The sequence below is a fragment of the Osmerus mordax genome, chromosome 6 (genome assembly GCF_038355195.1).
Source record: "Osmerus mordax isolate fOsmMor3 chromosome 6, fOsmMor3.pri, whole genome shotgun sequence".
In the NCBI taxonomy this organism is placed as follows: Eukaryota; Metazoa; Chordata; class Actinopteri; order Osmeriformes; family Osmeridae; genus Osmerus; species Osmerus mordax.
Window position 1 is genome coordinate 18,928,701 of NC_090055.1, and position 20,904 is coordinate 18,949,604.

The following is a 20,904-nucleotide window of genomic DNA, read 5'->3' on the forward strand; positions in this document are numbered from 1 at the left end:
ATAAAATAATTATATTATACAATAAAAACAAATATATATATATATATCCTATATATACAGACAGGTTGAAAGGTTGTCATACAAAATAGCTTGCAAGCAACTGCCTAACTTAGAAAACACCATTGGATGGCAGCAAACACACAATGCAGTCTGATGCAGCCTAGTCATTCTCCTTTGGGGACCTTTTCTCAACGATCTGATGACGTTCTCTGAACAATTCAGTTCAGATCAAGTTCACAGACTTTTACAGGATTTGAGGATCCGTTCTGTCAGCATTTACAAACGTTCCACATTTTCTTTCACCTATTTCAACCAAAATAGAAACCCATTTCCCAACGTAACCCATCACACCTCACGCAGGTCCAACAGGAGAGAAGTACTAAGAGCACAAACAGAGACGTTATAGGACCCTCAGAGAACAACTTGAAAAATCAAGAGTAATTTTCTCTAGTGCTACTCTGCTCTGTAATGAGCGTCTTGGACAACAGCAGGATTTCGTTTGCTTTATTTCGCCAGAACCAGCTTAACGGGTTCTTCCTACCCGCGGGAGGAGACAGGCTGCCTGACGAACACCCAGAGAGGAGAGCCCGGCGGCACAGTAACCCGAGAGACAAACGAGACTCTGAAGAAAAGTGACACAAACCAGTCGTCTTCTCCCCCTCTTTGCAGTCACATTGAATCCAAGAGCTCAACAATGGCGTGTGTTGAGAGACTAGCAGAGTGGATCAGTGCTAATGAGTACAGTAGGACGAAGGGAGAGGTATCGAAAGTCACAGCTCGCTCTGAGAGCACGTTACCTGGGTAGGTTTTGTGCAGCACAGTGTTTTTTTTTGTAAGTATTACAACACTTAAACCTCTACCATGTTATAGAGGTCACTGACCTCTTATGTTGACACATTTCATACATATGCAAGATACTAAGGCAAGGCTTGGGGATAATATTCATCTTTTATTTTGGTAAAAAATAATTGCATAGCATTTTCCCAAAAAATAACAATACAAGACCCAAATGTCCCGGATAGTTAAACAACCCAAGAAGCAACATTTACATTTGAAAAAACAATGTACAAATCCTACTAAAGGACTTTAAAATACCTAATCTGACTCTGAGAAATGAATACGATCAAACAAGCACGTGGAAATACATGCATACACACACACACACACACACACACACACACACACACACACGCACACACGCACACGCATACACACACAGGTGTGTCTCTCCCCACTCTTGGACCGAGTTCAAATGGCAGAAAGAGTCTCTGTAATGACATGGAGTGATAAATCAGATAGCATCGCAAGTAATAAACAGAACAAAAAACAGCTAGCTGCGAAATGGCATGCAAATATCTATAAACAACGTTCATGGCTTTTCACCAGTAAAAAACAAACAAACATACAAGATGTTTTCTCCTGTTGCCGTTCCCCACTTGGGTTGTCCACCTTGAACCAGACAAGTGGACCAGCAGCACACAGCTAAACACGTTACAATACTAGCGCTCTCTCTGCTGCATTGCAGGCTTGGCCCGGGCTACAGATGGCTGTGGAATCCTGAAGGACGCGGTGACATCACCCCCCTTCAGCCGGACAGATGTGGGCGGAAACAGCCAGGCCCCTGTTACCACGGAGACCCTTTCACCAGAAACGCCAGGACCGTGCGGGACGAGTAAACGAGTGGCGGATCGGACAGATTACAACCCCCCTCCCCTCCCCCACCTCTACCAGTCGTCCTGCCGGGCGACGCTGTAAGCCGAACGTGCCCCTCCGTGTTTATGGCGAGGCTGGCGCTCAGAGGACGTGGATCAGGGGCGCCCCCGAGGAGTCGGCCTCGCTGTCGTTGTGATAGGGGGAGAACGTGGAGCTGGACGTGTTCACTGAGGAGAAAGCAGAAAACGCCGTTGTTTGAGCGTCAGGTCGTCTGAGGGTTATCACAGCTGAACCAAACAGGTGGAATCTGTCCCATTTGATCCTCAGTGCATTTGTGTCGATAGGAATCTGTGCAAAATAGCATCACATGGATGGACGCAAAAACAACCAACTACGGCTATATACGGTATATATGAAAAGTTTCCAGAAGAATCCGGGACCCTGGCACACCTCAGGAAGGAAAGGTGTGTTCTGAAAGGCGCTGTAACGAGACACTCCCTCACATTCTCACCACTGCACAACAACAAAAAAGGATCTGTTGGACAATAATCCATCTGTAATCCGAGTTCCTCACCAAATGACATAATAAAGCGTCTACCATTATGCGGTAGGCGTTTAATGTGATCTGATCTGCCGCTTCGGTGAGGGGTGAGATATGCCCCCCCCCCCCTGGAGGGGGGAACAGACAGATGTAGGGGGGCTGTCAGGGGGGTGTAGGGTGGCTAATGACCGGGACACACAGAAAGGAAAGAATGTGCTTCTTCCTCAGTCCTATCCAAGCCACTGGATACTGTACACTGCTGGAGAGAGCAGAGATGAGAGAAGGCCTGAAGCTGTACTGGGCACAACAGCCCATGACCATCGCCACCAGTCTCCATACTGGTCAGCCATCTTGGAGGTTCATACCTGACTCTCCCTAGGGGGCTACGTCGAGCCATTTCCTAGAAAACTGGCCAAAACACCCCCCATTAAACAGGTATTTGTAACACTGTGGGAACACGTTATTGTTGTGGAAGTATGTGGAGGAGAGCTAACACACGCCTCTCCTCAGAGAAACGCTTCGCAAAAGCAGAACAATGTGCTTACTTCACGACGGCCTCGCGCTCTTGCTCGACGTTGGCCGGAGTTCAGCTTTCGCAGATCCCCTCTGCCTCTATTCCCGGCATCGCCAAGGACTGAGTGGAGCTTGACGATGTGTCAACAAACGAAGGAAATAAGAATGCAGGGTGACTCACGTCTTCCGCTGTGGTGCCTCATGTTCCTGGCCAGCTCGTCGGACTGCGTGCGCTCAGACACCTTCACCTCCGGCTCCACTGTAGCGCAGAGACAGCAGGGTCACCAACACAACCGCACATGACCGTCATGGTCAGAGTGACCAGGAGCCGACACAAATGACTACCTGCAGAACCTTTTTAAAAAGCATGAGTCACGGGAAAATGACTGACACGCCTGGCATGCTGTCAGTTGTGACTATGGTGTCACATCAGGTGTTGCAATCAGGATAAGAGGCTCATTGCGTAGCAATATATACGATCTACATTCAGACAATCCAAGTAAAAGACTATGAATCAAACACTGTTTCTGCACTTTCTAAAAGGCAGAAGCGTAACCAGAACTACCCCACCCCCCCCTCATTCATAAAATGACCCGTGAGCTTCCAGTGTGCCCTGGTGTTACGGTGTCAATCTTACTGTCGCTGAAGGTGCTGGTGTAGGTCATGGTGGCGTTGCCGCTGTCGGGGAGCGTCCCGTCGCTGCGCCCGTTGGCCCTGGGCGGCGGCGGCTCCTGGGGTGCGCTCCTGCTCCTCTTGCCCTTGCGCGTGCTGATGCGGATCACCCCGTGCACCAGCCGGCACTCGGCCTCCTGCTCCTCCAGGTTGTAGTCGTGGGCGATGCTGTAGATGAGCTCGCTGATCTCGTTGGTCTTGCGGGAGAAGGACGAGTCCGAGGTGCACTTGGCCAGCTGGTCGATCTGGTGCAGGGCGTACAGCTCCAGGAGCTTCTTGGTGATGAGGGAGTCGATGTCCGTGCCCGTGTCGCTGAGGTCATCCAGGTCCAGCTCGTCCCGGGAGTACAGGCTGGTGTTGCTGATGGGGCGCTGGCTGTCGCCCTTGCCCCCCGTCCGGGTGCGTTTCGGGGCGGACGACGAGTGGCTGGGGTACACCACGGTCTGACCGGCGATGCGGACGTCCGGGTAGCGGAAGCTGTCGCTGGTGGGCAGCTTGGAGGGCTTGGCCTGCTGGGTGGCTGCCTCCAGAGGGACGCCGCAGGTGGGGTTGGAGAGGGCCAGGCCGTTGAGGGCTCGGGTCTCCGGGTTGGCCTTGTTGGCGTGGTCCGTGGAGCTCTCGTTCACCGGCAGGCAGGGCTCGCGGCTGCCGTAGAAGCCGCAGGTGAGGACGCAGCAGATGAGGGCCTTGCAGCCGCTCCAGCCCATCGAGGTGCAGGAGCCGCAGGCCTGCCTCCCCTGGGGCGCATCTGCCGACCCGGGGATGAAGCCCAGAGTCTCTGACCCCCGCCCGTTCACGTGACGATGGGCGCTCCTGCGACCGGGCTGGGCCTCGGGGTGGCGGTATCGGTCGGCGTGGTGATCGCGCGTGTGTTCTGCCGCGTAGGGGTCCTTGTTGTAGGAGTCTTGGCTGGTGCTGCTGTCCCTAGAGATGGTGCGGCCCTGTCTGTACCCGTCGCCCTTGGCAGCGGACTGCTTGCTGTGGCGCGACGGCTGAGGAGCACCAGGCATGGCTCAACCGCGGTTGGGACCTGTCGAAGTTTTCGAATGAAAACAATCGGACATTGCCCACATGACGTCTGACAACTTTTGTGATACAATATTTTGACACACTCCATATAGGCGTCTTCCAAGAAACGGACATTTTTCACAGACCACAACTAAATGAAAATGAAATGTTGACGTGAAAACTCAACTCCAGTAGTCTGCACTGAGGCAATATAACCCAATACAGATAAACACAACGTTGTAACTGGAGAGTAGGCTATACCTCATGTTGAAATGTTATGTCGGGACGACTCACACCGCTAAGCAATCATATTTGTAACAAGTTAGCTACCTGTCGAGCCCCACAGGAATGCACTTTGGTAATTTCAGTAAACAACTTAACCGCAATCTTACTTACCGCATATGAGGAAATCGTTTGGATTTCTGTTAAAATGACGGAAGTCCAAGCAGAAAACTTGCTTCTTCGATCGAGTTTTAAGATCTCAATCCAAACGAGATTGAGCTGATTTACAACTGCCAGCCGGCGGAAAAGTTAGCAGTCGTTCAACAAAAGTGTTCACTACAACAGTTACAGCCAATTGCGTCTAAAAACATGTCGGTAAATCCCACAGTGTAGCGCTCTCTCCGAGTCTCTCGTCTTCCCGTGTAGGTTGTTACCTGCGGCTACAGGTTGTCCAGGGTTGCATTCCTTCCACAGTTGTCTCCTCCCATTCCCACTTGCTCTCTCATATTCACAGATCTGATACGAATGGAAACGGTTAACAAACTCAGCAGGACCTGGAAAGATATAATCCAAATCATGATAGTAACCTGCTATCTGCGAGTGAACAAAGTACATGTCAGGCTACAAGGACACATGTTAGGACACAGTGTTTTGAAATGGAACATATCTTCAATCCGACAGACAGCCGTGACGTCACAGAATAGGACGGATATTGATTCAATTGTGTCAACTACTATTTTACATGGGATTCGGAATATGAATGAAATATTTTTAATTTTACATGTGCCTCTTCGTGACACTTACTAGGTCAGATTGCCCGAACATTTAGGGTGGAAGTAAACTATTATTTCTTCTCAGATGCTGTCATTAATTAACCTGCAATACAGAAAGGGGAACACGGATAGAGAGAGTGAGTCTAAATGCAGAGCTGCAAAGCCAGCAGGTGCAACCAAGATCCTTCATCCTGTCCTACTTGGCCTCTGTCTAGACGTTTAATCATGTCTCCCCTCAACAGACAAGAACAGAGCAATATGGGAAGGGGGCTATGCAACATAGTTCCCTGTTCACTTATGTAGCCTATTAAGATGAAAGGAAAATTACAGGTAGACATCATTGAGATAACACGTTTTATTGAGAAGCATGAATCTACAATAGTTGCATTTTATCACCTTACATGCAGACTATGTACACTGTGCATCATCCATATCATGATGTACAGCCTACCATGTACGTGCATTGCAAAAAATCCCTGTTTATACCAGTTTGACCAGTCTGTGAAGGTTTTCCTCACACAAACATGATGTAGTATGTTGTACATAATGTGGACAAAAATAATGACAAGATCTCTAAAAATTTCTTTTTTTTTGTCACGATTTGCTCGTTATCTGGACTGGGTCCGTGTTGGTGGATTAGTGAAGCAGTACCTCAAACTAAAAGGCACTTATCATCATATGTGGCATCCATGTAATTGAGGTCGGGGTAAGCTGTTAGCTCCTTTAGCCAGTATCAGTGTCCAGACAATTCACATTTTTTTGTTGTGACATTTGATCTCAGAAATCTTGTCAGAAATCATTAACACCTACTTAACATATTTTAGAGCTTCGCATGTACCTAAATGCGCATGTCCCTGAATGGGGGAATCACAAATCAACGGGAGGTGTGATGGACACCTGTTTGAGCTGCGTGTCTGTGGGGATTTGAACTAGACAGCTGTCTAAAGCTAGCGGTGTTGACCGCATGTCCGAGGGAGCCTGACCAAAGCGGGCGTTCCCTGGTACCTTCCCCAGACGGCCGTCCGCCGAGAGGTGCCCAAGCCGCGGGTCCGAGTCGATCTCGTAGCGGTAGTGATACCCTTCCAACACATCCCGACAGGCGTCAAGCATGTCTACCATCCACTTTTGAATACCTTGACGGTTGAGATAGAGAACGAACAGAAATACCATGCCGACAAACCCCAGCACCAGCCCCAGGAACACATACGAGGTCTGCAGGGAAAGGTCGGCCACCTCTCCCTGGATGGGACCGCGGCAGCCTATGGTCTGTACCCCGAGTCCCCTCAGACGCGTACCCCGAAACTCCTGAGGAGAGCTGCAGCTCAGGGTCTCCACGTCCCCTACCACGGCCCGAGAGCTGTTCAGCCAGACAACAAAGTCTAGGATCTCACAGGAGCAGGTATAGGGGTTGCGGCTGAGCAGGACGCGGGCTCGGCCCAGCCTCGCCAGCTCCTGCACGGCGTCTGCTCGGAAGGTGCTCAAGGCGTTGTGGCTCAGGTCCAGCACCTCCAGGCGCGGGAGGCCCGAGAAGGTGCCGTTGTAGACAGCCACCAGGGAGTTGTTGGGCAGGAGGAGGTGCTGCAGGCTGGAGAGGTGGGAGAACATGCCTGGGGGCAGGAGGACCAGGTGGTTGCCAGACAGGTCCAGGCGGAGCAGCCCGCCCAAGCCCCCCCAGCGCAGGGCTGTGGTGAGGTCAGTCAGGGAGGTGGTGTTGTAGAGAGAGCGGCTGAGGTTGAGCTCCTGGAGAGGGCTGCCAGGAATGCTGAGCGCCTCGGGGTGGATAAGAGCCAGCCGGTTGCAGCTCAGGTCCAGGTAACGCAGGTTAGACAAGACAGAGAAGACGTGAGACGCAATCTCTGTTATTCTGAGAAGACAAACAGGGCATGTTGAAAAACACATCTACTTCATAAGTCAATGCATCATGTAGTGTGTCGCCTTTTAGACAGACAATCGTTTTTAAGTGAACGTATTTCATGAACGTCTTATCCTCATAAAATTATACATACACAGTGTATTATGTGTAGCTCACAATATGTCTCACCCATTGTTGCTCAAAATCAGGTTTGTGACGTTCTCCGGTGTATTGAAGGAATCCGGTCCGATTCTATATATATTGTTCCCAGTGATGATAACCGCCCTTGTGTATCCTGGAATACCTTGAGGTACCGCGCGCAGATCCTTGGAGACGCACTTGACTGTGCGCGTAGCGGCAAAACATTCGCAGCCTAACGGACACTGCAGGCACGGGTAAGGTGCACAAAGCAACGCAACACAAAATATAGCCATAATATAACTACCCATATTTACCAAAATATATATTTTTAAATAGATAAAAAATAGAAACTAACCAATCCTAAACCCACAGCAATGTGAAGGTTTTAACAAATCTACGTGAGATGTTAAAATAACGTTTTTTTGAAGAGATGGTGGTTCAACTAGTGTACAGTAATAGAAGATCTACCGAATGAAAGTCTAGTTGAAATATCGCGCAGAATATTGTGGAAAACAGGTGCGCGTTTCTCTTAAAGATACAGAACACTACTTATCCGCTGAATTAAAGATGGGGGGCACGAGGCATTTATGCAGGAACAAGTATGTCTGCGTGTGTACATAAAAGAAGTGGAACAACACAAGATCAAAATAGTTTATATTGCAAAAACACATGGAATACATAGATATGCACATTTTCTAAATAAATAACAACTTTAAATAAATGAACATGACTTAATGATTATTCTATTGCTCTTAGTTGGTTTGTAATTCCCAAACATTCAAGTTTTCTCTGAAATTGGAAAAGGAAATGTTGACAGGCAGCTCACATGGTTATGTGTGACAAACAAAAATAAATGATGGAAATATGAATATTTAACACATTCTGATCAAACTGATTTGACTTTCTAAGGGGGAGAAAAGAAGAAATACAGCGTTGTAACAAACAGCTTTAGTTTTCCACATTGAACACAATTTGGCTTGTCAAAGTCAGACCATTAACACGTCCGTTCTGCTGAAAGGGGAGCAGTCTGTGGTCCTCTCTCTTCGTCTCCCTCGGTCGTCCCCTGAGGTCAGTGCAGGTTGAGCGCTAGGATGAAGGTAGCAATGACTCCGCTGAGCATTAAGAAGGGCAACCAGGTCTTGAGAAACGCCACACAGCTGCACACAGGACACAGGGAGGACAGTGAGGGTGGTCCTGGAAGCGGTCATTAAAAAAGCCGAGCTTTCAGCAGAGCTGGTGAAAACCACACTCTCCTGTTGGACTCGCAACACATTTGTCATGTAGCTGAGACAGGTAAGGGCATTGGCTGTTAAATTGCCCCTCACCCCTCCGTAACACCCCCCCCCCCTTACCCCCTCCCCTTGTCCTACAGTCGTTCCCCCCTGAAGTGGACCCCCCCCCACACCCTCCCTCCCCCACAGAGAGGTGACCTCCACCAGTGACGTAGGAGGGGGGGACACATCTGGCAGTGATGAATTACACGACGCCCTGCTGTTAAAAGACCCTGGGAGCGAAATGCAGAGGCAGCACAAAGAGGTCACGTCGGCATCGTATGTGGGTCAGGTGGGGAACACAAAGGGGGATTCTCACAGCCGTGTGCCGAAAGCACCATCCCGCGCCACGCTCGTCACAAGCAACCGGTTTCTGCATCGTAGACCTGATCTGGTTCGTGGACGAGATCAGGTTTGGTCTCAGCAGACATCAGGGATGGCGAGTTTACTGTGAGTGAATCGATTACGATGGCATTGTCCCCCTCTCCACTGCTATAAACGTGATGAAGTGAGGATATAACGGACGCGGTCGCACCACCGTCGGAGGTACACATGGCCGATGTTCACCCGCACCTGGATTCAAACCCTAACCCCTCCGACTCCCCAAGCGCACCCACTACCAGCTATGCCAACGTAAAGCTAGCGATTCAATTGGCACAGGTGGCCTGTATACCCACACCTGAGGAGTGAGCTTAACCGATCTCCACCTGCCACACGGACAGCGAGAGGCTGGCGTACCTGACGTGTCTGCTGTGGAGGAGGGCCAGCACACAGAGCTTTCCCATGTTCCAGGAGGTGCTGTTGTCGTAGTGCATCAGGTTGAGGGCGAGGGCCACATGAGAGTGGCAGTTGTCACAGCAGAGGTTATGCTGCAGGACACAGAAAGACAACAGTCATACCTACTGACCAGAATACCCCTTCTTCTGATTGGCCACTGTCATTTTACTTAATGTGGTGATTGCTTTAATGCTGCTAGCCAGAATCAGCCAGGTAGGTATAACTATATATTTTTTATTTTATCATATACAGTTCATCTCTAGAGTGTCACCAACATTAGAATACTGTATACTGTATGTCTTCTATGTACACACACACACACACACACACACATACACATTTTCCAAGCCAGTGTTGAGTGGCTTCTCAGTCTCTCCAACCTGCTCTACATTGCGTACCGTTCTGCGTTTGTACTCCTCTGACGAGTCACTAACTGCCTTGTCCCAAGCTGCAGACCCACTGCCACACACCTTGTCAACGTCCAACTGCCAGTACCTGGAGAAAGAGAAGAAAGGCTTTAAAGATGCTCTGACAATATTGAATGATTTGGATGTTTTAAATGAAGGCCAGCTTACTTGGTTGGCCGCCCAAAAGCCATATTGCCCTCCTGAAAAGCAAGTTGAAATTTTCAGACTGATCTGCACAACACTGTTGTGCGAATATTAATTACAAGACTGTAATAGGCCTACGTTTCAAAACGTCAAACTTGAGCCACTGTTTAAACTTACAGACACAAAGTAAGATCCCGCGAAGTCTCGGATCACGCCGGAGGAGGTACATATGCCCATGTGACCAATGAAGGGCAAAACCCACCTGAGTGGCACGAAACAGAAAATATCTGTGTCACCTATGATTGTCCTACATTGGCACTGGTATGGAGATATACAGTTACGCAAGCGTACTTATTATTATTAGAAAGGCTACATGGGAATCTCTATAACATATCGTTTTCAAACGCCAACAATTAACTTTCATATTGCACCAGGAACTATCTTTAACATAGCTTCATTGCACTGCCATTCTTGAACGTTCTCTATCCACATTACTGGCTAAAGCTAATTAGCACTGCACAAGCAACACTACATCACTATAGCAAAGCTAGTAGCCATTGCAAACGTAGAGAACGTGCAACTCACGACAGAATGGGGATTGGTGTCCAAACAATGCAATACGGATAACGACAGTTTTTTTTGTCCATTTTTTCGAATCCCCCGTGGTAATTCATCATCATGTCTGTTTCATCCGCCTCCGCCATCACTGATTTTGACAGGTCATGTGACGTAAACAGAAACAAGCGGGTTCCTCGATTTGTTTCACCCGGTTGCACCGTGTCGTAGGAAACCATGTGAACTACTACAGCGGGTAAGAACTGGGTACTAGTACCCAGTAGCCTACTAGACGGAGAAGATGTGTGTGGGTACTATTACCCAGTACCAGACAGAGAAGATTGGTGTGGGTACTATTCCCCGGTACTAGACAGAGAAGATTTGTGCATTCACAAACCATGCAAACCAACCAACTCTGAGCGCTCAGTGAATGATCTATTATATCCACTTTGCTTTAAATAACTCTTCTCAATGGCATGTCGGTGTAGATTTGTTCACAATACGGTGCAGCGCAAATAACGAGGGCTGATTTTAGTCAAAGACGCTTTGAAACCTCATTGTAACGGGTCTTTCTTTGCCTGTCCTTAAGGTCCTTAATCATCATAACGGATACCTGCTCCAGCTGGGTCACCCTCATTAGTGTGCCAAGCTGGCAGACTGTTGACCCCGAGCTGCAGTGGTTCTCTACAGCAGTCCAACATTCGGTCGACAGTGATGCATTAGGCGCACATTTAAAAGTATACACTCAGCAAAAGTAAAATCATGGAAGACATTGATGAACGACAATGAAGCTACAGAGTTTATCATGTTGTAGGCCAGGGAGTCTGGGACACCACCACCTGTTTCCTGTGTGTCAGAACGAGGACGCCAAATGGGTTGTTGCAGGCTTGTGTGTTAAATTCTGCACCTGGATCATTTCTGCGTGTGGCAAAATAATCTGTACAGAATCGAAGAAGCCTCTGTTAGATTGGGTTTACATAAAGAAAAGAAAAAAGTAGGAGCTCATCGTAATCAATCCTCGTTTATTTTATATTCCCCCCCATTTGCAGCCAACATCGTCACAAGGTTCCTCAAATCAAATCAAACAAAAATACCTCAGATGACTTCAACAAAACAACTACACATGGAAGCCTAGTAGAGGATTAAGTCCTCACACATATTCGGAGCCAAAAGGCTTCACTGTGCAGGGTTTTTGGTTGGACATGTGACTGACAGGCTTGATGTCTGCTTTGCCCACCACTACAGTGCATTAGACAAACCTTGTTTACTGTAAGCAAGACCTGGAACATACTCTAGGCCTGCAGCGTTAGACTAGGGCTGGATCTGAAAGGACTGGAGGAGAACCGCCTTTGTGATGCTTCCCCGAAAGTGACGGCCATCCATTCAGGGACGAGAAACGGAAAGTGCACGTGAGGGAATTCCCAAGACCCTAAATGCCATCGAATCTATATAGTGTCTTTGACATTACCTCTAGGACATGCGTGTGACATTCGTACTGGTGCTTTGACCAGAGCTGCTAATACTATCTTCGCTCTCTCTAGAGAGGGGTCAGATTTAACATAGTCAAATACCGTCCCGAAGCTTAACTTAGCAAACGTATAACCTGTCTCTTCAGGGTTACACGTTACTTAATAAATGTTGTTGGAATAGTGTGTTAAGTCACCTGTATCTTTACATAAGCCTAGGCCTCCCTCAGATATGAACTGTCAGAACGTCACGACAAGTAAACAATATCGATAATTTGTACCTGTCACTAAAAAGGAGCCGTAAGGAACTCTAGAAGAACTTATCAAAGATAAATAGAACGCAAATGTGACACGGATCCTCTGCCCTGTGACGAGAAGAACAACTTATTTTTTATCAGACAGGGTTTTTAAAGTAAAATACGACGCCACAAGCCTCTCCCACACATTCCGTTTGAGCCACACCGAAGCTATGAGAACTTTTACGACAGACGTTCCAACAGCGACGCCGCAGCAACGACAACGGAAAGGAAACGATCCAACTCTGGATGGAAGAGATGGGTACAGTCTTTCTGCTGTGATCCTTTTCCTCCAAGTGACAGCGCCCCCCGGGAGGGGCCCAGAGAGCCACAGTCTGATCCCCCACTGGAGACGGTGGGAGTGTGTGGGCCCAGGCTCTGGACCCGGCAAAGGACGCATTTCCCACGAGGCTCCTGCCTTCGCCTCGCAGCCTTTCTGTCCAAAGCCTTCACGAGGAGAGAGTTGTGTGCGGCTCTCCTCGTTCGACATGAGGGGGTGAACACAGGGCTCGGTTAGGGCATTCCCTCCTCCTTCAGGAAGATCTTCTAGCTCAGACGGCGGAGCGGGTCACCGAGGAGACGTGTGTGTTCTGGAGACCCCGCCCCTTCACCCCCCCCCCCACCCGCCAGATTTCCCCCTTCTCCAAACAGCTCTCCTCAAATCCTGTGTCCTGGGATAGGGGAGGGTGGTGCATAGTGCAGAGATGTGACGCGACATTCGCTCCAATGTCGCTTTCGTCTACAGGGGAGAATTAAACATTGAAAACGAACATCTATGGTGCTTTCCCCTCCGTGGACGCGCACACACACACACACACACGCACACACGCACATGCACAGACGAGACTGCCAGGGAGTTTGAGGTGAGGTCAGGGGGGGGGGGGGGTGGGGGTGGGGGGTAGCCTTGCATTCTGCCTCCAGGTTGTATTCAATGTCTGAAGGTTGCCGTCTTGCTTTTGTGGTCTCTCTAACTGGGCCGGCATTGCACTTGGCCCTCGGAGCTGTCCTCGTCGTCGGAGCCCTCCGGCCCACGGTTGCCGAGGCCTGTGATGCGGTAGCCCATGTTCAGCAGCATCACCTCCAGGGGGTCGGCGTTCATCCGCCGCTGGTTGGCCTGGGCCGCGCCCTCCATGTCCTCCACCACCCGTCCGTTCTCACTCTCCGTCTGGGGCCGGACCAGGGCGGCAAACACAGGATTCAGACATTGACATAGGGGGAGGGTGGTGCATAGTGCGGACATGTGACGTGACATTCGCTCCGGACGTCGTTTACCTCGGGCCGAGGGTTCCACAGCCTCACCACTGGGTCGATGCCACTGGTTGCCAGGAAACAGTAACTGGGGTGTGGCTGGAGGCAGTTGACGATGGACTCATCCCCCTGCAGGATCCTCACCAGGTTGGTGGTCTCCTTGTCCCAGATGAAGAAGGAGCCGTCGTCCGAGCCGCTCACGATGTACTGGCCTTTACTGGGGGGGGAAGACAGAAGACCAAGCTGTCAGGGCCTCGACTCAGCTGCACGGCTTTACACGAGAGAAGCTGCCTACAGTATGTCTAACTGACTGACGTTGTGATGCTTTTTAAATGCGTCAGAGGACACAAAGGCTCCAGAACATTCCACAGACCTCCCAAAGAAGTTGGCCTCCTTGATGTCTGTGGTGGTGTTGCAGTGTCCGCAGTAGCGGTGCTTGTAGTCGAAACTGCGTTCTCTGAGGACCACCTCGTCTTCTGGGATGGACTCCTTGCGGCTGAACGTGTGGAAGCGGATGGAGCTGCTGGCCTTCTTGTCTTCTGTTGAAGACGGGAGCGGCAGTTCAGGACCAACACAGTCAGAGGAACACATACACGTTTGAAAAACAAGAAACACCCACGTACGTTTTGTCTATCCTAGTGTGGCTTGACCATTCAAAATTGTGTTCTCTAACCACTAATCCGAACCCCTACCCTGTCATTCTAACTCTAATTCTAACCCTAACCCGCCCTGAAACAAGCATTTGAAGTTACGGCACCCTGCAAAAGGGCCCAGCAAGGTGAGGTTTTTCATATGTCACTATGCTTGTGAGGACATAGAGGCTACATTCACTACGTTCAAGCCTTAATGCTCTATTACGATTTATTAATCAGATCTGAATCTTTGGCGGTCTGTTCATGTGGCCAATATCATATTCCTGATATTGAACTGGTCGCGGTCCTGAACTGCCCCACAGCGTGCATGCGCAACAGAACAAACACAAAACACCTCACATGCAGGACGCTCTCACACCTGTTAAACATGGAGGTAAATGTTCAAGCAGTGTCATGTTCTGTGTAAGCCAGCGAAAGTGTTAGCAGGTAATATGCAGGACGAGAAGAACCACGGCTTTTTGTGCAGCAGTGGCTCATTCACTGACTCCCGCCAGCGCAAAACTGTGACGATTGTCGATCAAGGGTAGAGCCCGACCGATTTATCTTCGGGCCAGTATTATCGTCCGATATTAGGCTTTTTTAAATATAATGTTTTGCAATACAAACAAACACGGTACAAAATCAAGGCTCATAATGGCCGTTAAATGAATATAAAAAAACACCCTTCAACCATGTTGTGAGTGTTGGCGTTGCATAGTTTGTCCACCAGAGGGCACTCTACAACGTCCCTGTTGGCAACACTCGTGTTTAGAACACCACAAACCCTACAACCAGCTCATCCGGCCAGTCGGGCAGAGTTTAAGGGAAATTTGTTTATGTTTTGTTACGCGTTTCTGGATAATTTTTCATTTATATTTTTTATTGTATATATATATATATATATATATATATAGGCCAATATATCGGAATATCTGATTTTTAAATCACCAAATATTTGTATCGGCCTTAAAAATCGTTTATCGGTCGGGCTCTAATCAAGGGTGACGTAAAGGTGCACAAATTTCAATTTGACTGTTCAGACTGAGGTCGCATTGCCAAATATCAGACCTGTAACCGATTTAAAACCACACATGAAAGTGGCCCAAATTGGATTAGCAAATGTCAGATTCAATGCGCTTTGGACTGTTCACATTTGGACCAAACTCAGCTTCAGAGTGAACGTAGCCCCCCCCCCACACACACACAATCCCTTTCCGCTCTCACCAGAGTCGTTCTTGGAGAACAGAGCAGCCTTGATGTCCTTATCCAGCGCATCGCAGGCCGTGCTGTGGGCCTGGTCGGGGAACTTCCCTTTAAAGTCATCCAGACACTCCAGAGCCTCGGCAATGTACTTGAGCTCAAAGAGGCAGCGCGCCAGCCTGAAGTGAGCCTTCAGGTGGGCGGGGTTTAGAGACAGAGCCTTCAGACAGTCACGCAGGGCATCGTAATGATCACCATCCCTGGAAGAAACAAGGACGGAGAAAAAAAAAAAAAAAGAAGAGTCTAAGAGTCACATTTTTTGGCGGACACATCCCCTGGAGGGACAGAGGGGATGTGTGTGTGTGTGCAGCCGTCATGGTCGGACGGCGGCGTTGGTGAGAGAGCTTTACCACTTGCGCTTCATGTAGGCGGCAGCGCGGTTCCCGTACAGCATGGCATTGCGGCTGGCCTCGTAGATCCCCAGGCTGTACAGCTGGATGGCCTGGGTCCACTGGCCCCGGGCGAACGCCTCGTTAGCCCGCTGCTTGATGCTCTCCACATGGGGAGGGAGCTCACCGGAGCTGAGGCAGGAAGGAGGAGGAGGGGAGGGAGGGAGGTGGAAGAGGAGGGAATCAGAGAAGGAGTCATACGGAAGTGTGTTTGATGGCTGTCATCGTGGCACTCTCATTCATCGTCATTCTGTGAGTGAAACTTATGAGAGAAGGCTCACCCAGAGTAGATCTTGCTCGTAGCCAATCGAAGGCGACTGGCAGGCAAGTGAATTCCGTTGGAGACGCCATTGGTCGTCTTTCCATTCTGGATATCTGGGGATTAAAAGATTCCAGGATTAGTACTTAATAGGGGTGGGAATCTTTTGGTACCTCACGATTCGAATCGATGTGAATCGCTAGAAGACTGAAAAGATAGATTTTTTCCCCCACCCCTAGTACTTAACACTAGGTTGCAAACCTGCAGAGCAGCGGGGGAACATTAGTTTCATTTGTCATACCTGCGGCTGGCTGGCACTTTTTGGGAAGCATGTAGGTGTATGGCTTCTGCTTGAACGTCAGGTCAAACAGGTACACCTGCAAAAGAAAACACAGGTTGGAATCTGCACTCGCTTTGTGAGGGGTGGGTGGGGGGTGAAGTCATGTCAGGCAAGTCCAGAGATGTAAACAACGAGGTCTTCGCTGGAAGAAATGCACGGTATTTGCACACTCTGGCTTTAATTGTTACCTGTTCCCCGCCCATGTTAACAAGCAGCTCAGTGCCGTCGGGACTAAAGGTCACATACGTGGCCACCAGGAGTCTCAGGCGATTGTTGTAGTCGGGAAGCTTGACTGGCAGGTGCCCTAGAGATGGGCCAACCAGGAGAAGGAGGGAGGTTAGTCTCACCGGCAGTGCACACCCCCTTAACAGAGGAGTTCATCACCATGGGATGGATGTGGCACGCAAGGCAAATCGGGTGCACTGTACCCCGACACACACCTGCAACATAATACTGCCCGGCTCCGTCCGGGATGGGCTTCTGTCGGTCGCAGAACGTGTGCACCCCTGCCGAAGTGCTCTGACTCATCGACTTCCTGTGAGGGACAGGAACAGGGGGGGACAGGCGCGCCCGTGAGTGTGCTACGCTTTGTAGACGCACAAGACAACACTGAAGGGGAAGCATAGAATCTTTGAAGAAGAAAAAAAAAAAAAGGTGAATCTGACGACCCGACGGTTCGGAAAGGGCCTGGGTAAGGAACTGACCTGTGGTTGTGGATCATGCGGATGTCGTAGAGACGGACAAAGGGCCCGTTGGCGCCCACTGCCAGGTAGTTGTTGTCTCGGGGGTTGACCGCCAGACACTTGGCCTCCACCAGCTGGCCGCAGTACTCCGTCAGGTCGATGAGCACCTCGGAGCGTTTACTGCTCTCCCTCAGGTCGTACTGCCTGCACACGGGACACCGCACGTTCCCACAGAGCACAGTTTCAGTAGCCTCGCAAGACCGCTGGATTCGCGATATCACGACCTCGCGGAAATTTGTCTTGGCAAGCTCCAATGTATCCGCTTTGTGCCCGAACCGCAGTGGTTCAGAACAACCAGCGGCCTATGAAGAACTACTGGCAGCTACAGGCGTGGTTGAAGTTAGCCGTGATAGACAGATGGTTCATCCAATCACCTGCCAAGTACTTATTGAAAGCACTGCCTTTTTCCCAAAACAGTTTCCAAGGATGACTCCCCACATGGATATGTCTAACAAACCATCTGGGGAGTCCGGTAACAATGTTAGTGCTCAAACTGAGACTAAACTGACAGAGATAGGGGTTTTGATTGATATAGGATGACCTTACAGAGCAAAGTAAAACAGATGTGGGCAGACTTACGCAGATCCAGCTCTTACGTGAAACTAACACCCTGAAACAATCCCAACCTCCCAATCCTTTCATCCCAGAAAATGTCTCTGCTGTCAGACGCAGCGTCTGCCAGCGTGTAACTGCCAGCGTGTAACTGCCGTCAGACGCAGCGTCTGCCAGCGTGTAACTAGCGTCAGACGCTGCGTCTGCCAGCGTGTAACTAGCGTCAGACGCTGCGTCTGCCAGCGTGTAACTAGCGTCAGAGGCTGCGTCTGCCAGCGTGTAACTAGCGTCAGAGGCTGCGTCTGCCAGCGTGTAACTAGCGTCAGACGCTGCGTCTGCCAGCGTGTAACTAGCGTCAGACGCTGCGTCTGCCAGCGTGTAACTAGCGTCAGAGGCTGCGTCTGCCAGCGTGTAACTAGCGTCAGACGCTGCGTCTGCCAGCGTGTAACTAGCGTCAGACGCTGCGTCTGCCAGCGTGTAACTAGCGTCAGAGGCTGCGTCTGCCAGCGTGTAACTAGCGTCAGACGCTGCGTCTGCCAGCGTGTAACTAGCGTCAGACGCTGCGTCTGCCAGCGTGTAACTAGCGTCAGACGCTGCGTCTGCCAGCGTGTAACTAGCGTCAGAGGCTGCGTCTGCCAGCGTGTAACTAGCGTCAGAGGCTGCGTCTGCCAGCGTGTAACTAGCGTCAGAGGCTGCGTCTGCCAGCGTGTAACTAGCGTCAGACGCTGCGTCTGCCAGCGTGTAACTAGCGTCAGACGCTGCGTCTGCCAGCGTGTAACTGCCAGCGTGTAACTGCCGGGCGCTGACCTGATTAGGCCGTCTTCTGCCGCGCTCCAGAAAGTGTTGGGCCACATGGGCGCCGTGGCGATGCGTTTCACCCGGTTGGTGTGGTCTGAGAACATGTGGATGGTTTCCTTGGCGGTGATGTCATGGACGTGAACCTTGGTGTCCGCAGCACCCGTCACTATGATGCGATCCCCAGAGTGAGGAAGGAACTTGGTTGGAGGGAGAAGGGGGGGGGAGGAGGGAAAGTAAATAAAGGACATAAGCTTGGTATGTTTTGAATGACAAATGACTTCCTTTTCAAACGGTTTCTGTCTTACCTTCACTGAGAATATGTTTGCAGCGTGACCTGTGTGCATAGTGGTGAGCTTCTTGTGTTTGAAGGGATCCCAGATGATGACATGTTGATCATCGGAGCCTGACGCCAGCAAACTATCACAACGGAAGGTATTTATTCAGCAGAAGATATTGTACTATTCCAAAAGCTACATACAGGAGGGGTAAGGTTGGGGGTGGATTTGAACCTGGGACCTCCTGGTCTGCAGTCAATACTTGCACAGAGCTATACCCATCCCATAACAACAGGGGATTCAGGTGGCTGAGTGGTGAGGGAATCGGGCTAGTAATCCGAAGGTTGCCAGTTCGATTCCCGGTCATCCCAACTGACGTTGTGTCCTTGGGCAAGGCACTTCACCCTACTTGCCTCGGGGGGAATGTCCCTGTACTTACTGTAAGTCGCTCTGGATAAGAGCGTCTGCTAAATGACTAAATGTAAATGTAAATAACAACCTAATACATAAGCACAGTGTACATGGTGATCCTAAATGTACAACCAGGAGTGCTAGATGTGTTTATGCTCATGTGTGACCAGGTCCACACTCACTCTCCTTTTTCATTCCATTCCAGGCAGTTGACACACCCTGTGTGACCCTGGTGAAAACGGGAAATGAAGTCTGTCAGCTTGACAGGAACAAGCATGTTAGGCTCACACATGCAGACACGAGGCCATGAGGGGATGCACGCACGCACACACCATACGCACACCACACAAACACACACACACACACCATACACACACTAAGACTTGTGTTTGTAGAGTTATGTCACCTGCAGCTCGGCCTCCAGTCCAAGTCTCTTGATGAATGGGTCGGTCACATGATAGACCCTTTGAAAGCCCAATGCTCTCTTGTCCTGCAGACGGAAGCCAAACATCTCATCTATCCAGAAACTAAGCTTCTGTCCGATACAAGTCTGACTCAGATCGGTGATTTGCTGCTTTCAAAAGTTGTGTGTACTACTTTGTGTTAAGTTGTTCCATGTGTGTTTTACTCACTCGGATCTGCCTGTGCAGGATGTCTCTGGTGATGTTCACAGCAGACATGGCCTCACCACAAATCATAGAGCTAGGACTTCAGGAGGGCGATCCAGAGGTTAGCGGGGAGATGACATCTGCACTCACTGTCCTTCTTTGGCAGCAGACTGTGGTTGCAGACAGGACAGAGTGTTACATCAGAACAGGCTAGTTGAGTATCAATATTGAATCTATACACAGGCTGGATGAGTTGATTTGTCCAATGTCAACAAGTCTTCGCTTGTACCATCGGAACGGTTTCAAAAGTGTAAGGGGATTAGACAATAGTCCCTGATTTGTAAGTAGGCTTTCTAGCAACACTTCGCGAAATCCTAACAAAGAGGACAACATGTCAGTATCAATGTGACTTCTTCAATTGTAAATTAGCACCAGCTCATATGATAGATAGGATATCCAATGTTGAGTTCACTCTATAGTGAGCTTGATAATGGCTACCATAGCTAACTAGGATCACTGCTTCATTATCATGAGATTGACACAGACAGGAAGACAGCATTTTCAACGACATTTTCATAACAATACCTTAATGCAGCCAGATTAGTATTTCAATCTATCCTAGCCAGAACTATAGTGAGAATTCCCTAGTTATGTTTGTCGCTAACGTGTGAGAGCTACCTGTGTGTATCGGTCAGGCCTTCCTCAAAGCGTTATCGCTGCCCCAGCAAAGTACGCGAGCTAATACTAGCCTAGCAAGTCTAGCAGCGAACTGAGAATATATTGCTAGCAATTTAAGTATCAGCTAGGCTTTAGCTCGTTTTCAGCGGATTGCTTGCTGGTTTGCTGGCTAGGTGGCTAGTTGACAGTTCTCAAAGAAAGACCAAAAATTAAATACTGACAAAAGTTCTCCATATCACTATAGCTAGCTTTAAAATCCACAAGCTTGCTGGCAATCTAGTAAGTGTTGACTTCACTTCACGTAGTTGACAGACACGAGTAAGCCCTCCCACTAAACCCGTATCAAGCTACGTGAATTGAGTAACACATATTGAAATAGACTTGTAGTACGACAGAAAAACGTGTACTGAACTACGTAAA

At 49.5% G+C, this 20,904-nt stretch overlaps 3 protein-coding genes and 1 pseudogene across 4 annotated transcripts; all 4 read right to left on the reverse strand.

The window, feature by feature from the left end:
* Window positions 1–1,727: 1,727 nt before the first annotated feature.
* On the reverse strand, window positions 1,728–5,024 carry kdf1a (keratinocyte differentiation factor 1a). Its single transcript, XM_067238328.1, has 4 exons — window positions 4,784–5,024; window positions 3,345–4,409; window positions 2,889–2,966; window positions 1,728–1,880 (listed from the first exon to the last, which is right to left on the reverse strand). The coding sequence occupies exons 2-4, from the start codon at window positions 4,387–4,389 to the stop codon at window positions 1,795–1,797; spliced, it is 1,209 nt and encodes a 402-aa protein (XP_067094429.1). The 5' UTR covers window positions 4,390–4,409; window positions 4,784–5,024; the 3' UTR covers window positions 1,728–1,794.
* A 1,225-nt stretch (window positions 5,025–6,249) lies between these two features.
* On the reverse strand, window positions 6,250–7,683 carry LOC136944831 (trophoblast glycoprotein-like; annotated as a pseudogene).
* A 335-nt stretch (window positions 7,684–8,018) lies between these two features.
* On the reverse strand, window positions 8,019–10,687 carry LOC136944646 (transmembrane protein 222-like). Its single transcript, XM_067238492.1, has 6 exons — window positions 10,560–10,687; window positions 10,152–10,236; window positions 9,999–10,030; window positions 9,822–9,918; window positions 9,385–9,515; window positions 8,019–8,532 (listed from the first exon to the last, which is right to left on the reverse strand). The coding sequence occupies exons 1-6, from the start codon at window positions 10,676–10,678 to the stop codon at window positions 8,445–8,447; spliced, it is 552 nt and encodes a 183-aa protein (XP_067094593.1). The 5' UTR covers window positions 10,679–10,687; the 3' UTR covers window positions 8,019–8,444.
* Window positions 10,688–12,922: 2,235 nt separating this feature from the next.
* Window positions 12,923–20,772, reverse strand: wdtc1 (WD and tetratricopeptide repeats 1). Of its 2 annotated transcripts, none has more exons than XM_067238743.1 (16): window positions 20,485–20,772; window positions 19,831–19,976; window positions 19,605–19,688; window positions 19,381–19,427; window positions 18,818–18,929; window positions 18,522–18,709; window positions 17,124–17,306; window positions 16,860–16,954; window positions 16,608–16,723; window positions 16,381–16,456; window positions 16,102–16,195; window positions 15,782–15,952; window positions 15,396–15,631; window positions 13,913–14,075; window positions 13,564–13,756; window positions 12,923–13,456 (listed from the first exon to the last, which is right to left on the reverse strand). In XM_067238743.1, the coding sequence occupies exons 2-16, from the start codon at window positions 19,894–19,896 to the stop codon at window positions 13,259–13,261; spliced, it is 2,022 nt and encodes a 673-aa protein (XP_067094844.1). In that variant the 5' UTR covers window positions 19,897–19,976; window positions 20,485–20,772; the 3' UTR covers window positions 12,923–13,258. The 2 variants fall into 2 exon arrangements, with proteins under 2 accessions (XP_067094844.1, XP_067094843.1); XM_067238742.1 differs by having other exon boundaries at window positions 13,913–14,078.
* Window positions 20,773–20,904: the final 132 nt, after the last annotated feature.